The sequence below is a fragment of the Labrus mixtus genome, chromosome 23 (assembly GCF_963584025.1).
Source record: "Labrus mixtus chromosome 23, fLabMix1.1, whole genome shotgun sequence".
NCBI lineage: Eukaryota > Metazoa > Chordata > Actinopteri > Labriformes > Labridae > Labrus > Labrus mixtus.
In genome coordinates this window covers 16304388-16322070 of record NC_083634.1, presented here as the reverse complement: position 1 = coordinate 16322070, position 17683 = coordinate 16304388, and the positions used below count along the sequence as shown (strand labels likewise).

At 39.6% G+C, this 17683-nt stretch overlaps 2 protein-coding genes across 2 annotated transcripts; both read right to left on the bottom strand.

Moving 5' to 3' along the window:
* Positions 1-817: 817 nt before the first annotated feature.
* LOC132958934 (damage suppressor protein-like) lies at positions 818-6417 on the bottom strand. Its single transcript, XM_061032011.1, has 5 exons — positions 5427-6417; positions 3841-4164; positions 3525-3581; positions 1017-2857; positions 818-829 (listed from the first exon to the last, which is right to left on the bottom strand). The coding sequence occupies exons 1-5, from the start codon at positions 5431-5433 to the stop codon at positions 818-820; spliced, it is 2241 nt and encodes a 746-aa protein (XP_060887994.1). The 5' UTR covers positions 5434-6417.
* A 287-nt stretch (positions 6418-6704) lies between these two features.
* On the bottom strand, positions 6705-15414 carry myadma (myeloid associated differentiation marker a). Its single transcript, XM_061030860.1, has 2 exons — positions 15262-15414; positions 6705-11409 (listed from the first exon to the last, which is right to left on the bottom strand). The coding sequence occupies exon 2, from the start codon at positions 11272-11274 to the stop codon at positions 10423-10425; it is 852 nt and encodes a 283-aa protein (XP_060886843.1). The 5' UTR covers positions 11275-11409; positions 15262-15414; the 3' UTR covers positions 6705-10422.
* Positions 15415-17683: the final 2269 nt, after the last annotated feature.

Genomic DNA, 17683 nt, shown 5'->3' with positions numbered 1-17683 from the left:
TTATTAAAAACATAGATTGTATGGAGAAGGTCAGTCAAGATTTTTGTGACTACTACTACTTTAATAAATGATGGGATCTAATAACACATCGCAGTACATACAAATGTGGACAATTTCAATCGATTCAACAAAAATATGTAGCGCAATGCTATTTTTAACAAGCAGAGGGTGCTATGCTTTTGGTTTCTCTTGTTCGATGTCAGAAGATGAAGTAGTAGCACTTATCGGTGTCACTTTATAAAGACAAAAATATGCACAGATTCCTAGCAGAGTTGGAAATTAGCACCCATCACCCGCCTCGAGTGGCCATACAAGGAACTTCAAGCCATTGTAAAAAATTCAATTGTAAAACATATATATTGTTTTCTATAGAATATAATTTACATTTTTAATATTGTGACTGTCACAAATTGCCATGCTGCTAAATAATGTATTTTTTAAATCAGCTCAGAAGAAAAGTAAATAAACATTTGAGCAGTAGATATAAAATGCTCCCGCAAAGTGGCATTTATAACCCCTGTTTCATTACCTTCATACAAAAATCAGAGTATTGGAATTATCCGACATCCAACACAATCTGACACAATTGTTTTCCCAGAAAAGTGTTCTGAGACTTAGCACTAATCTCAATACTCTAAAGGAGATACAGCGATCTGACGTGATGCTTTAAACTTTGGAGAAATAATTGTAAGGTTCATGTCATAGGATGACTATCCAACCCTTTGATTTCTTCCCTTCAAACGTAATTTTTGATACCTTTCCACTCAGAGGAGTCGGATTTAGGGCAATCTAAGAGTAACGTACTTCTATAAAAGTATTAGTAGTACCACTGACACAGTAAACATTAGTAGTACTCCAAATATTTGGAGGAGGGTTCCAAGAAATGGAAATTGCACACCAAAAGATAACAGTAGCATGAAGTAGAAGACAACCACAAGCAGTATGATCGCGACAAGTCTAGGTAGGGTCTTTAGAAATTCAATGAACTGGTAAATCTTTAGAGCTATAAAAGCTACTGCCACTGCCACTGCTCCTGCTGCCCCTGCTGCCACTGCTCCTGCTGCCCCTGCTGCCACTGCTCCTACTGCCCCCGCTCCTGCCCCTGCTCCTGCTGCCCCTGCTCCTGCTGCCCCTGCTCCTGCTCCTGCTGCCCCTGCTCCTGCTCCTGCTGCCCCCGCTCCTGCTGCCCCCGCTCCTGCCCCTGCTTCTGCTGCCCCTGCTCCTGCTGCCCCTGCTGCCCCTGCTCCTGCTGCCCCTGCTCCTGCTGCCCCTGCTGCCCCCGCTCCTGCTGCCCCTGCTCCTGCACCTAATGCCCCTGCTCCTGCACCTAATGCTCCTGCTCCTGCACCTAATGCTACTGCACCTAATGCTCCTGCTACTGCACCTAATGCTCCTGCTCCTGCACCTAATGCTACTGCACCTAATGCTCCTGCTACTGCACCTAATGCTCCTGCTACTGCACCTAATGCTCCTGCTACTGCACCTAATGCTCCTGCTCCTGCTCCTGCTGCCCCTGCTCCTGCAGCTGGGGCAGTTGCTATAACTCCTAGTCCTGCCTTTTTCTCTGTTTCTTTCCCCTTTTCCAGTTCTGTCACCTTCTTGTCTTCTACAGTTTTTTCTGTTTCTGTTTCGTCTTTCTTATCGGATTCCTCATCATGTGTTTTTTTCTCACCTTCTTCCACTTCTTCCTCCTCTACTTTGTTTTCTTCTCCTACATCTTCTTCTTCCTCCTCCTCTACTTTGTTTTCTTCTCCTATATCTTCTTCTTCCTCCTCCTCTACTTTGTTTTCTTCTCCTACATCTTCTTCCTCCTCCTCTACTTTGTTTTCTTCTCCTACATCTTCTTCTTCCTCCTCCTCTACTTTGTTTTCTTCTCCTACATCTTCTTCCTCCTCCTCTACTTTGTTTTCTTCTCCTACATCTTCTTCCTCCTCCTCTACTTTGTTTTCTTCTCCTACATCTTCTTCCTCCTCCTCCTCTACTTTGTTTTCTTCTCCTACATCTTCTTCTTCCTCCTCCTCTGCTTTTTTTTCTTCTCCTACATCTTCTTCTTCATCATCTTTTCCCTCAGTTTCCAGCAAAACAGCTGGCCTAAATAATCCTGCCAATGATTTTGCTGCAGGGCCTGTAAATTTGATCCATGTACCCTTAGAGACACCGTTGTTAGTCTCACTGGGGTCCCCTTGTGGTGCATCTCCTTCGGCTTTTCTTTTGCCCCCTTTCTCGATTTCAGTCAGAACTGCTCGCTGCATCTTATAACAGCCTCCTTTGTTTTCCATTAGTATTTTGTCTGTTGTGTTAAGCAGCTCTGCCACCTGTAACTTGTTGCTCCTGTAGTCACCCTGTTGGTTTGTCGTCCAATATTTATTATCGACGACGTGACAACGCCCTCTGCACTTCTTCACCAGATCACTGAGACATTTATTCTGTTCAACAAACTCCTCAATTTTCGTTCCTTTCGGAAGTTGGTCACCGTGAGTGAAGACAACTGCCGCATAATTGAAAGCCTCAGGTAAATATTGAGCTATTCTCTGGATGACATCCTTCCAGTAGTCTGGGGATCTCTCCACTTTCAACACTATGAAAAATGCGTGAGGCCCAGGAGCACTTGCTGTCATACAACTCCCTACTTCTCGCCTCAGTTCCTCCTCAGATCTATCTTTACCAAAAAAATCCAGAGTCTCAATCAGAGTAATTCTTCTTCCATCAACAGATTTTGAATCTGCTTGACATTCACTTTTTCCAGAAGTGGGGCTATGTTTGACTTTGAACACATCCTCTTCAAATATGGTGTTTGCCAGGCTGCTTTTCCCAGCTTTGGTTTCTCCCAGCAGGACAATCCTGTATGTTTTTAGAACTAGAAGAGAAGAGTCATATTAGATTGGTACTGTGCATTTTAGGGACTGCTGAAAGGCGAACCTGTACATTTCTTTTTGTACTGAATTTGATTATTATTTTAATCAGCATTTGAGTCATTTCCCCCATGTTTAATTGTATACTCAATTTTGAGATAAGAATGAGTTAACCAGATTTGGCTTCCAGTTATGGTTAATTGAGAAATCCCTTCTGCTGGTTACAGATACATATGATTGATAGATTGCTTGTGTACACACTAACAATAGCCACAACTTCTAGTAAGGACTTTCCTACACTGTTCTGCACTGACAGGTCTATTTAGTTGGCAGAAGGATCAATATGCAAAAATATAAAAAAAAAAATAATTGCTATAAAAGTTCAAATAAGCGCATGCACAATGAAAGAGCTCTTAGCACACTTGCATACAGTTTGAAAAACCAGTCTAAAATAGGTAAATGAATATGTTAGTCTTTACATCTAAACACGCTTTAAGTAGCTAACCATTATATTTTTATGCATCTGGCCATTCTTTGAATTTCTCAATTTAATGCACAATAAGAAAACCACCGGGCCTAGACAAGTGCTTTGTGGTACACTGCAGTATCTGAAGCTGTAGGTTGTTTGTCTGCACTTGTCTTTAAAAAAATCATCTCTCCACATATCTTTACCTTTGATGCTTTTCCCTGCTGCAGGTGTTCTTGCGATGACAATCCTCGCTGGTGGCTCTACAAGGAAAAAGTCACTCAGAGTAAGTAGCCTGTTTGTTTATGGCATCTTAACAAAGACCATTCATTATGTTGATTCTGGTAAAGTGTTTTTACACACGGATCAGTGATACATGTCATGGTTTGCATAGCTTTATATTATTATTATTATATTATGTTATTGTCCATTTTGTTGGTAACTGCTGCTGTGATTTATAATTGTAGTTTATTTGGAAATTAATTTGAGCCTAAACTGATACAAAGCAGGACTATGTTTTACCTGCTGGTGTTGTTCCTTTCCTTACTGGTACTTCTGCAACACCTCCATCAGCCTCTTTTCCTTTTGGCATTGGCAGTTTTTCTGTGAGTTCTTCTGCCTCTCTTCTCGATCCATGGTTGTCAGACAAAGCTACAAAAGCTGACCCAGATAAAGCAATCACCAAGGATTTGGATGCAGGGCCTGCTAATTTCAACCAACCATTCCTAAAGACATTGTTGAGAGCCTTGGTGTTGTTCTCTTCCTTTGGCACGCGTCCTGCTGACTGGCTATCGGGCTCCATTCCCTTTTTAACGTCATGCATAGTTTCCTTGGTGCAGTTGCCTTCTGGATGATGAGAAACAACAATTTAGAGTGGATTGTCAGCTGCATTTGTACGCGAATAACTGTTTATAAAAACAGCTGGTTGGTATACTATGAAAATGTGGTGATGGCCTACTACTGATTTGCCTATCTATGCTTATTCTGTCACAAAAAAGACAAGGCGACTGCAATGTGATTTCAGACACCAGCTGCATTTCCTCTGCTTCACTGTCATCTGTTGTTGAAGAACAAGAATATTTGACTTAAAGGCACAGTATGTAGATTCTGCCGGCAGGAGGCTCTCTATTAATATAATAACAAAAGATGACGTTGAGGCTGGCGGGGAATCATGGGAGTTCCCTTTTCTGCCAAAATCGCCTATGTGTGTAATTCAAAACCCAATGTTGAATACGTTTTATTTAAAGACTTTATATGCGATTTTTCACACCTAAATGTAATAGAAATCAAGTATATCCTCTGAAAATAACTCTGTGAGTCATGACTGTCTACAATGGGTGTAACACCCGAGTCCCACTGTCTGTGATGCTTTCTGAGTTTTCTGAGTCATATCTTCACTTTGATTACATCGGTGGGACGGCCGGCTGACTCCTCCCCTCGCGTATAAAAGTTGTTTAATTGAGGGACTAGAGAAAAGAAGAATAACATACTGTACTCACTGATTAACTGTGTTTCTAGATCACGCTCATTTCAGGTAAATTTACATGCAGTGTGAAGATACGAGCATAATAAAGATCGCTAGCATTAGCATGCTAACACAACAATGCAGCGCGAGTTGTTTTGGTTTCATGCTGGTGTTCAAGGGCGACATCTGCTCGATAAAAAAATCATATATAAAGCCTTTAATTGAATTTCAAAGTGGCTCCAGTACCCTAACCCATTTCGGTGATGTCACCCAAAGTGGTTAAAAATAAAGATGACATTTTAATTTGTATTAATTTTCAAAAAGAGAGAAGGGCCAAAAATACCAGGGATATTTTTGTACTAGAGAGCAAGAAAGAGAAAATAAAGTGAAACCAAATTTAACTGTTGATTTTGTCAAAACGTAGGGGAAGACATTTTGTATAGAATACAGGTAACATCATTTCACACAGGCAGGGACGTCCCAGACTGTTATTAGCTTATTTTATTATTATTATTTATCATTTTGTGCTTTAATAAAGAATTAAGTTTGCCTCAAGCATATGATCACTTTGAGAATAATATGCCCATTTAGTGTGCATTTCCATGATGTTAAAATAGTAATTCGACTGAAAAAATTAACTTACCGTCCATGTTGTTTAAAGAGAAGTCAGTGAAAAGCTGAAAACCGGTTTCACAGCAGTCCTCAGTCCTGTTTGTGTTCTCCTGTGGTCAGACTACTTTTACTTTCGATATGAGGAGACGGGGTTTCCCTCCTTATATAAACACAAGACTGCCATCAAGTGTTCGGACATGGTAATAACAACAGTATTAGAAGTGATTTTTATTCATAACTTCAAAGAATTGTGTTCATATTGAAATCAACAGAGGATGGAAAAATATAAAAATGTGTTAAAATGTACAATTCACTGTTATTGAAGGAAGAAGGTGTAGAGCTCCACACTGTGGCAGCAAAATATTAAAAACTAAAAAAGTACTCATTTTACTTGTGAAAAAAAAGGAAACACAATGAATGATCAAACATTTAGTGGACAACAGGCTTATATTTGCTCTTGTTCTGACCTTGATCTGAATATTCACATGTATCTAAATGTTAAAGAATATAACTGACACAAGGTTTTTATTTCAAACGAGTAGAGGACATACGGAAGCATATTCCATTCAATTGAGATTTACGAGAAAATATTTTACGGAAAAAAAGGGCTCTTTTTTCCCCCCAAGATTTACAAGATAGTTAACTTGTAAAACTGAGCAGATTTGTATTTTTTCATGTAGAACATTGTCATTATTTCGAGATATTTCTTGTCAATTCATTAAAAAAACAGCCATGCTTTTCCAAATTAACAAGATAGTTATGTCATGAAAAACAAGAACTTCCTTCTGTAACTTAAAAAAAAAAAAAAAAATCCCAATATGTTTATCCAGTCCTCTTTAATCTTGATGCTAATTGAACCTTTTCAAACAAGGCTGAATGCTTAGCTGCTATACCTTTGGCAATACCCAGTACTGGTTTTATTCAAATAGTTGTTCTAAAGAGTGTGTCAAATGGGATTGCTTTACGGATTATTATTAGCAAAAATGTGTTTTAAGAATAAAGCCTTCGTAGTTATGTTAAAGTAGAGGAGGAGGAAGAAGTGCTTTAAAGCTTTAAACAGAATTTTTCAATATTCTGAAAACATAACTCAAAGACTATAAATGTCTCCTATTGTAAGGCAACTGACTTCCTCACCCATTTAATTTCCTTATAAGATTAAAAGGAGCAACAAAGGCATGTTTCAATTGTTCTCGTGACTGAGTAACGGTTTGGTTTAGCTGAACACTTTATTTGCTTAAACTACATTATTTCACAATGCCAATATTTTGGTACACGATACGAGGATGTCTGAAGCATTCTCCTTCAAAACAAGACAGTAAAAGGAACTGGACATTTTTTTTACTGTAACAATGTCATAACAGTGACAGAGTTTAATTTTCATTAAACAAAATCAATTTAGATTTAGTCTGAAAGTGTCAGACAAAACCCACAATTGGACACATTTTATTTGATGGAAAGTTAAAATGGCTCTACAGCCTAAAAAAGAAACATTCACAAACACCACATTGTTCCATGTGTTTCTCCTCATCGGATTTATTTCTCTCGCAAAACTAACACATTTTTGAGTTGTTACCCAATGTGACTACAGAAATAGGAGAGAGAGCGATCTCTGATTTTGTTATTTGATATGAATGAAACAGATATTGAAGGCATCCCACATGCAGCCATGGGTTTTCGTGTTATCTTTTCATTTTGTACAGATATGAAGAAATGAGTTTGCCTTTGACATGCGACGTGATCATTTTATGGATAAGTGTGCATCTCCACACTGTAAGTTGGTCATTTTAGATCAGAGTGAACAGTTTCAATACATTTTAAAAGAGTTGATCGTAGCTTACCGTCTGAAAGAGATGTCAGTGATGAGTGAAAACTGTCTAGAGCTGAAAGTCCACCGACCTGTTTCGTCTTTTCTCCGGGGATCAGACTCCTGCGCTTGCACGCAAAATATCTTATATTGTCTGCTAACTGGTTTCATCGCTGTCTCACACGCATTTCTTTTCCTTATAAGGTTATAAGAGAACAAAAAATGGATGTTTGAATTCTTTTTCATGGCTGCACAACGAAAGCTAAAAAACCTGTAGTCATGACATGACACACCCTTTGAATGATAACATGCTTTGAAATAAAATGTGGGTTGAACTGAACTCCTTATCTGCGCAAACTACATTATTTCACATGTCACAATAGAGAGATTTTAGTACAAGAGGTTTCCCCATCAACAAACAGAGGATATGTGTGCCTCAGATACATTAAATACAAATGCTCATTCCCTGTTACAGTGTGGTGACTTTATTGGATTTTCATTGTTTTTGACACATCAGGTGAGTTCACATTCGAGGATAAATACTGACATTTCAGAAAGGCTTTGTGGGGGGGGGGGAGGAAATATTGCTTGTCTTGTGTCAACAGAATTTCTAATTTTTTTAATTCACCTTTTTGACCAAGTCCAGGCACCCTTAGTTACTCATCCTAAGTCTGTCAAGCTTTTTGTCATCCAAAAGCTTTTAAAGCAATTAACAATGACATCTTGACAAATTGTATAAGTTCTTCTTATATTCCAAAGACAGATGTACACAAACAAGCTTTCGCAATTTTAGCAACATACATCACTCTTGCCAACTGATACAGAAACAGTTGGTGGCAGAATTTCTTAGCTGGTATGTCAGCTAGCATGTTGACAACTGTAGGCTAAGCTAACTTCAGCACCACAAAGTTGAGTTTAAGGTATACTGGCTGAGTTTGTAATATGTTCATGTGACTTGTTTCAAAAGAAAACTCTGTGACAGGTCTCAATATATCATTGATGACTACATGTATGATGTTCAGCCTATGTTTCAAAAGACTGAGGCTAAAGCTACAAAAACAAGCATTCATACCATCAAATGAGCAATCCATCAGACATTAAATGTAGAGATACTCTGAATCAGTCTGTTATTAGTTCTAACATAACACTGTTTGGCTTCTTAGCGACACTGGCTTTACTTTAACGCTGCAAAAGTTAAGGCTTTCAGGAAGAATATATTTGGCAACTTGAATGCTATCTAGCATTAACTGAAGCTGCTGGAGTTGAAACTTGACATATTGAATGGGTTGCTTTTACAAAAATTACATTATAACCAGACAAAAACATGAAGAAGTTTACAACCACTTAAAGGATGTTTTTGGTTTTGGAACCAGTGTTTGTTAAATGTAACTAGTAAGCTAGCTAGCCTGACATGCTAATGCTCGGAGCTAACGTCCTTTAACTTGAATTTTGTTTCACTCTACGTTAGACAGGCTAAATAAAAAAAGACATTACTCGCCAAATTTTTTTGAAAGCAGAGCACCACTCTTCGAGCACCGTTCACACATTGCTTCATTGTGTGAAGAAAAGCTGGAAAAATCGACTTTGGCTAGAGGGAAAGGGTTTAACTAAGGTTGAATCCACCATATTCACAGGGCAGCCATTCTACTAGGTTGCTCACATTAGGAAGCCCTAATGCAAACTCTAATAATATTGTATTATAACTGCTTTGTGACAAGTTGCAAATCTTATAAACATAAATAATCTAACAAATCATTATCATTAACATTAAAACAACATATTTGATCACCTATTAACTACTGCACGACAGGAACTGACTTTAGTAATCACCAATTCTATGCTAACATTGATGCATGATTAACTTATTCCTCGAAAACATTACAATTGGCTACTACAGGGTTAGCCTGTAGGCTAAGCCGGCAATTTGTAGCTTTAAAACAAACTTAATGCATCCTCACAGTCCTGTTCAGGTTTTATTTTTTGTTTAAGAACATGCATTATTACTGTACCATATTTCCCTATTGTTTGGTTTTCTGGAAATACTGTTTTAAGCCATGAGACTTTGGCAAATAAAGACAAAGCTGTAATGTAAATGGTGAAAACTTCAACATCATGGCCTCTTATCTTAGAAATACTGAATTGTTTATCACTGGCTAATATGTTTGGGCTCATAGTAACATTGTGTAAGGACTGAGGAATGAGGAACCTTGGTTGGCCGTTAAACTGAGAGACCTGTGCAGGGGTGGAGTACAGGAAGTGCAAGACTGCATGCTTAATCTTGAAGGTGCTGGGAAAGTCCTTAAATATAGAAGGAAGACATGATTGTCTAACAAATCATTACCATCTCATTGCCTCAGAAATGTTTTGGTCAATGTGATCAGCAACTGAAAAGACCATGTAGAGGTATAATGGGCCAATTATCACATTAGAACAACATATTTGATCACCTATTAACTACTGCACGACAGGATCTGACTTTAGTAATCAGCCACTTCCATGCTAACATTGATGCATGATTAACTTATTCCTCGCAAACATTAGGCTACAATTGGCTACTACAGGGTTAGCATGTAGGCTAAGCCGGCAATCTAGGAGGCTAAATGCTAACAAGTAGACTTGCCAATAAGCTACATTATAAGAAAAGATGTAGAATCCTAGCTAACTGTAAGCTAGGAATATAATCAACTCCATTCCTGTTGTATTGTAAGAAACACTCCAACAGTAGGATGTTAGCTTGCTAGCATTTATGTTAAGAATTAAATTGACCTATTATTATTATTATAATTTCTCCTTTCCTATGGTGTCGTCGGGTGGGACTTTCAACAGTAATGTTATGTAGGAAGGAACTGCTGGGAACGCTGTTGTCTAATGAGTTATAAAATATGTAATCTTATGTTTAATATGACTGATGCACTCAGTTTCCCTACCACCTGTTGTCTTTTCAGTGGCTGAGGAATTAGAGAGCAGTGATTATAAAAACTGTCAGATTTATTACATATGTCTGCAACCTGGAACACAGCATTATGACATTTTAACCACATTTGAGCTTCCCACACTGAGCACTATGTATGAAGAAAATGTCTGCTCTGTGAATATGGCCAATTACAGCAACCAGAGACATTCAACATCGGCTACACGTTTCCATAATGCCAAATAAGCGCTTAGCCTCTATATATTTGTTCTTTAACACTAACTGTATCGAACAACTTCCTGTCTTTCACGCTCAGCCACTGACGAACACTAGCCTGGCACTGTAGGCCAGATCGGCAACGTAAAGAAGGAAGTTAAGGCCGGTTAGCACCGCCACAGTGATCAACTTTGAAGAGTTGTATTGAACTCTGTAATTTTTATCAAACTGGAAGATGGGCCAGATGATGGTGGCTGTCAAGTACATGATAACCGCCAGGAGCCCGAAGGCCGACAGGAACTTGGAGAAAGGTACTGGGAGGCAGCCGGTGCACTCGCCCACACACAGCACCACCACGGCCATGGAGAGGATGAAGCAGATGCAGTACACGGCCAAGCACCATTGGAGCGCTGGGTGGTGCTCATACGAGACAGGGTTGCTCACCAGGATGAAGATGACGCAAGCCACAAAGGTCTGGCACACCTTCAACAAACCCGGAGCTGTAGCCATGTAACCTGACACCTCTCCTGGCCTGGCTTTTGTCAGGCTAACCTCCCCCAGGTAGGCTACCGCTGCCAGGCAGGAGAAAACAGTAGCGGTGATACGATAGTCTCGATCTTTGCCGTAGGTCCACTTATCATCCTTGAGGAAAATGATTGGGAAGATGACCGAGGCAGAGAGGCACAGGAGGAAGCCGTAGCAGGCGATAGTGATGGGGAAATTGGACCAGGACACCGGGGCTCGCGTCTGGAGGTTAAACTGCTCCACCAGCAGGACCAGCAGGGTGCCGGCGAAGCTGAACGCCCAGCAGAAGATGCACCAGTCGGCCATGCCTCCACGAGTTAGATTAGCTCCATGTGCTGCAACACTGAAGGCCACGCAGGTGAACAGCACGGCAGCTACACGCACCCACAGCAGCTGGCTGGTGCAGATAGCGATCACAGGCATGATGGGAAAATCGAAATCAATGACGTGATCAAAGGGGGCTTCTCTTGACACCAGCTGGTGTTGAGTCTTTTGTGGAAAACGTTGGCTCTTCCGCTGGCTGCTTTTCACACCCTCTGTTGATGTTCGTTACATATTCTGAAAAAAATAAAAAAGACGAAAAAGAGAGTAATGAGAAAAAATATTAGGTAGAGGATTTTGTAGCTTTAAAACAAACTTAATGCATCCTCACAGTCCTGTTCAGGTATTGAATCTTCATAGAACCCTTTTGGTTAAGAACATGCATTATTACTGTACCATATTTCCCTATTGCTTGGATTTCTGGAAATACTGTTTTAAGCCATGAGACTTTGGTAAATGAAGACAAAGCTGTAATGGAAGTGGTGAAAACTTCAACATCATGGCCTCTTATCTTAGAAATACTGAATTGTTTATCACTGGCCAACATGTTTGGGCTCATAGTAACGTTGCGTAAGGACTGAGGAATGAGGAACCTTGGCTGGCCGTTAAACTGAGAGACCTGTGCAGAGGTGGAGTACAGGAAGTGCAAGACTGCATGCTTAATCTTGGAGTTGCTGAGAAAGTCCCTAAATCCAGAAGGAAGTATAGAATGACATCCTCATCCTCCTCCATGCCTCCACTGACTGCTCTTTCTGTTTATCAAACCTTTTTTTTTAACTCGTGCCAGTCTCTGCTTGGGGGGGTTAATTCAAACCAAAACTTAACAATTTACTTGCTTACTCTTTTCTCTTTTATTACCTCAACTATGTATAATTGTGTCACTGTTGTTTTTCCCAGTCATTTTATTTGCAGTTATTTGCAGAGACCTAACAACAATCCAGTGATCCCAAAGTGGGGCTGTGTGACCATGTTTGTTTTGCTGCTAACAAAGCATGGCACAAGACTTTATAAAAAAAACTCCACCTGATGTAAAAAATCAAAATAAAAAATGAGGAAGTTTCGTGTTGCAATCACTTTTACCTACTTCCTCTTTAAAGAGGTTTTAGTTGGCGAACTCTGAACTGCAATTCTGTACTGTATGCAGCCAATGTTTGAGATCAATTCTTTCAATATATACATTTTTTAGCAAAGAGCGCCAAAAGGTGGGGCACAGCAGAAAATATTTGGGAACCACTGCATTAATCCGCCAATGAGCAAACACTTGGCAACAGTGGAAAGGAAAGCTGTCTTATTATAGGCAGATAACTCGAGAAGGAACAAGAATAGGAATAGATGACATCCTCTTTTCAATTTTGGCCTTTTTATCATTCATGAAAACAAAATTACATTTGGGGAAGAAAAGCTTCAGAAAATGTTTTTTGCGAGGTCATTTCTTTCGACGAGAGATTACATCTCCCTCTTTTTATACAGACATACAGAGCTGACATCGGTTTATCAGATGCATTACACCTTTGTTTAATCAGGATAGTGTCATGAGATGGCTGGACGTCAGCAATAGATTCAACATCAGACACAATCATAAACATCCTAAAACCACAGTTGAACCTTATTCATTGGGCTGAGAAATGTTAGTATTAAACTTAGGGCCCGACTGGGATTTTTGGGGCTGATGCCGACATCAATTTTAGGAAGAGGAAAAAATCTGATACCGATATATTGGCCGATAGGAAGGAAAGGAAAGCTTTCTTATTATAGGCAGATACCTCGAGAAGGACAAGAAAGTTATGGGCCGAGAAAGTTGAAAACCAAATTCTCATGTAATATAAAACAAGGAAAAACTATCCAAAAATGCTCAAAATAGGAGGAGAGCGTGTCAAAGAGGAATACGGATTCCTGCAGGTTTAATGAATTCTGGGAAATTGGGGTGGCTTTTTTTTCCAACACAAGGTGCGAATTTCATCTCCTCCTATGATAGAACTTATAGACATGGGACTTTGTGTCTTTTGTCGAGATAAGCACTGAACTTTTTTATTTTCCAAAACATGAAAACATTAACATTGCACTTCTGCAGGTTGAATCTGGAATACAAAACTGCTGTGATTAGAAGATCAAGTTAAAACCTCCAGTTAATCCATATAAATCATGACTGCCGCTCAACAAGTCGAGTTGTGCTGCGTCTCTCTCTAAAACAATGTGCTCATACTCAGGATTTAACACGTTGCAGGTTAGACTAAATATTGCATGATTAAAATCAAAGTTGACTACATTCAAATCCTGTATTTATATATTAAATGTTATCATACTCAGGAGCAAAATTAACACAATCCCCAATAATCATGCACTGGTATGTCAGTCCCTTAAAGGGGTCATATTGTGCTTTTTCTGGTTTTATATGCTCTTTAGTGTGTTTTCCATGTGTCCTGTTCATGTTTAGGCACATCTATGTGCAAAAATTCAAAGTCTGCGTAAACGCAGCTTCTCCTACGTCCTCCTGTTAGCTGTAGCATTAGCTGCATGTAACGCTTGGTTCTAGCCCCCCTCGAAAAAAATTTGCCAGTGTGACGTCATCTAAGCCCATTGGCTCATTGTGGCAAGCCCAGCAGCTCATGTTGCATGCCCGTTAACTTCTGTAGCACGCCCACGATATGCCATAGCCTGCGGTAGCACAGTAGTGCTAAGGTGCTAATGTTTTTGCTCCCCTCGGAGCCAAAGTGGCTGCATTCCCAATATGGTAAAAGGGGCGGGACATTTCTGAGAACCGTGCTGAGCGACTGACCAATTACGGCAGAGCCGACAGGCCGACCAATCAGATCAGACTTGGCACACGTGGGGACTCTGAACGTGGGCACTTCAGAGCCTCAGAGAGAGAGTCAGAAGCGAGCCGGTGCATGGAGCGGCAGTTCATGAAAACAGACACTTTTTTAGAACTTTATCTATTGTGAACATACTTTAGTAGGTACATAGATTAAATATACGAACCCCAAAAAGGGCATAATATGACCTCTTTAATATGTGCAAGAATGCTCCTTAGTGTTTGCAGATTTTATTATTACACAAAAACATTTTCTCCCGGGAGAAAACAAAAAAACATGGATGAATATCAGAATCCTCTTAACTCTGCGTCACCGGGATTTTAGAAGAAATTTCCTCCTAATTAGTAAATGAGGCCCATTGTTCATGTAATCTACTAATGCAAACCCTTGATGTTTACTTTCTTTTTCAGCCATCAACTGCAATGCCACGCTTCCTGTTCTCTGTAATGAGCCCCCCCCCCCCCCCCAGACACGCGCACACACACACGCGCGCACACACACACACACACACACACACACGCGCGCGCGCGCACACACACACAGGAAGCTGCTCTGGCACATCTGCAGAAACACACACCAGGAAACACACGGCTAATGGATGCTTTGAATCCAATTTGAGGTGATGAGATCATAAACAAGGAACACGATGGAAGATGCTTTAACCCATCAGCTTTATGTTTCTGTTAATCTGTTTCTTTTAATGTCATGATGTTGATCAAACAGCTTCAATCAAGACATGTCAAATAAGAAAACAAAACATGAGCAAATATGTGGCTTTGAGGTGTGTGTGGTCTCAAACTCATGCTGCAGACCGGAAACCAGATTTAGAGGTTAGCTCTCTTGGTTTGATAGTGTGCCAATTACATGCATGCCTAAGTTGGTTCTTAATACCAAACCTGGGTGAAACTGCACAACTGTAAGGGGGTTAAAAGTTCAGCTTTAGCGTGAAGTGAGTGAATAAGTTTAAACAAACACAGGAAGTCTTTCGACCATCCAGTATATACATTCTTAATTAAGACAACCAACAGCATTAAAGAACAACTATAGAAGAAGGGACTCTTTGAAGTGTTCATCCTCTAAAAGAGAAACATCATAACGGGACATAATAAGCAACTGATGAGGAGGTTTCCGTCCCACATAGCGGACATACCGCGCCCACAGAGTTGAGCCATCGTGCCTCTTAACTCGCGTTTCCTAAAATAAACCACTAACAGACGAGCGCTGCTGATCTTTGCTCTCTAAGGAACAATACAGAAGTGTGAAGTTCATTTCTTACCGGTTGCTATTGCTCGGAGTTGTCTTGCATTGTTCTTTCTCTAAATCGTAAAAGTTCCTGGATCCCCGTGCGCACTTTGGAGGCGCATCCACACCTCTCCTCCACCAATACCTCACGGCAGAGAGAGAGAGAGAGAGAGAGAGAGGCTCCCACGCCCCGCCACGACCATATTTGGTGATGTGTTGAAATCATCTCGAGGCCTCGGTAAGGTCATCGCAATTCCTCTTTTCAAGAGGTTTAAATTGCGTCAGTGAGGAACAAAAAAAATGCGTCTGGTGTCATACCTCCTCCACTCTGGGAAACTGGCTGCAAATAGAAATCATGCTGTACTTATTCATCGGTTAGACACGCAGATTTTAAGAACATTAGAACTGTTTATTGTAATAAGTACATTTCTAAGATGAAGTTTAAGGGGGGCATTTGCTGTAACATGAAGTTTTTTTTCCCACTCAACATGCAAGGAGTTTGCAGAAAACAGCAGTTTGCATACAGGGGCGTGTCCACACCTTTTTGGACTGGGGTGGCCCAACTGGGGCTCTGACTTGTGCATGGGGTGGCTTGAAGTTTGTGTGCACGCACATGAATGAAGAGCATTTATTATCCCATTCTGTCGGACTTTTAAGTAACACAAGAGAATGGTAACGTAGCCTATACATCTTCAAGACTCAAAACAACATGTCAGTCCAAAGTCACAATTCAAAACAAACATCTGCACACTGAGCTGCCTGTTGCAGCAAAGTCTGAAGTCCCAGCTCTGGCAAGGCAAATAGCCGATAATAGTCAAGAATTTTGGGGTGGCACCCCTCTGGACACGCTGCTGCATGCAAATATTGAATTACAAATGATATGCTGCTGTTATAGCGTTCGTATAGTAAGTAGCCTAGCTGTAACTTTGATGATGTGCTTGAGGTAGCATTACATTGTGTTTGAAAACGATTGGCTTTTTGTTTAAATAATAGTCAAGAGAAAATATTTTGGAGACCTAGGCCTCTAAACTCACATTTATACTTTTTCTTTTAGCTCAAAGTGATTTGATCTTTCATTAAAAAAAAAGGTGTCACAATAAAAAGTACACTATTTCTCTATAAGGCTTTATATGCAATTTTTCACACTTAAATATAATAGAAATCAAGTATATCCTCTGAAAATAACTCTGTGAGTCATGACTGTCTACAATGGGTGTAACACCCGAGTCCCACTGTCTGTGATGTTTTCAGAGTTTTCAGAGTCCTATCTTCAGTTTGTTTACATCGCCCGGACGGCCGGCCGACTCCTCCCCTCGTGTATAAAAGTTGTTTAATTGAGGGACTAGAGAAAAGAAGAATAACATACTGTACTCACTGCTTAACTGTGTTTCTAGATCACGCTCATTTCAGGTAAATTTACATGCAGTGTGAAGATACGAGCGTAATAAAGATCGCTAGCATTAGCATGCTAACGCAACAATGCAGCGCGAGTTGTTTTGGTTTCATGCTGGTGCTCAAGGGGCGACATCTGCTGGATCAAAAAATCACATATAAAGCCTTTAAAAATAAATATATTTGGTTGTAAATCTTCCTAAACTCAGAATAATGTTTCCATGTGATTAAAAAAAAAACTTGAAGAAGGTTTAAATGATTATAATATTTTAGTACGTTTTCTTTGTTGCTTATGTGTTTTACATTGTGTATAGTTTTATGATCATTCGGTTTATAATAGAATAATAGAATAGAATTACTTTATTGATCCCAAACTGGGAAATTGTGGCGTTACAGCAGCAGGTTATCAAACACACAATATGAGTAAAAAAACACAATGTTAGCAAATCTAAACACGATATAATATTAAATACAAAGTAAATAAGTACTAAAAAATATCAAAACTAAGAATGTGAATATATACAACCAGGATTTAACTAAGCATTACTAGTCTTAAATATGAAAGATTAAATATGAAAAATTTAATGTAAATGTGCAAAAACAGAGTCGTAAATGGACAGTATTGACATAAGTTAAAGTGCATGAGTGTAGACATATTATAAGCAGAAACTATACAATATAACGGCGAGTAGACAGACAAATGAAGTGAACTTGAGTGCAGGGATAATTTGTAAATTTAACATGTGCAGAACAGATTACAGTGTGGAGAGACAGATATTATCATGATGACAGTTCTCTGCTCGCAAGAGCCTGCAGTACCACAGTCTGTCCCCACATGGGGGCGTTATTGCATTTATTGGGCACATGGTGCTTGATCAGCAGCAGGTTTATCCATCATTGCACTACGGTCACTTTATTTATCTCATTTTTACCTTTACAGTAAAAATATATTGTATATATTAGTTCTGTTGTTACATTATTCACCATGCACCTTAATAACTTATCATTTAGTATTTGCCTACTTGCACATAGCTCTGTATATATATATTTATTTCTCGTTTACT

Bases quoted from the DNA above. Each gene is read 5' to 3' on its own strand.
- LOC132958934 (XM_061032011.1), bottom strand. The intron at 3,582-3,840 runs GTAAAACATAGT...TTTTCCTTGTAG, and splicing joins GAAAGGAACAACACCAGCAG to AGCCACCAGCGAGGATTGTC. The intron at 2,858-3,524 runs GTAAAGATATGT...CTTCTCTTCTAG, and splicing joins AGCAGGGAAAAGCATCAAAG to TTCTAAAAACATACAGGATT.
- myadma (XM_061030860.1), bottom strand. From the start codon at position 11,274: ATGCCTGTGATCGCTATCTGCACCAGCCAGCTGCTGTGGGTGCGTGTA.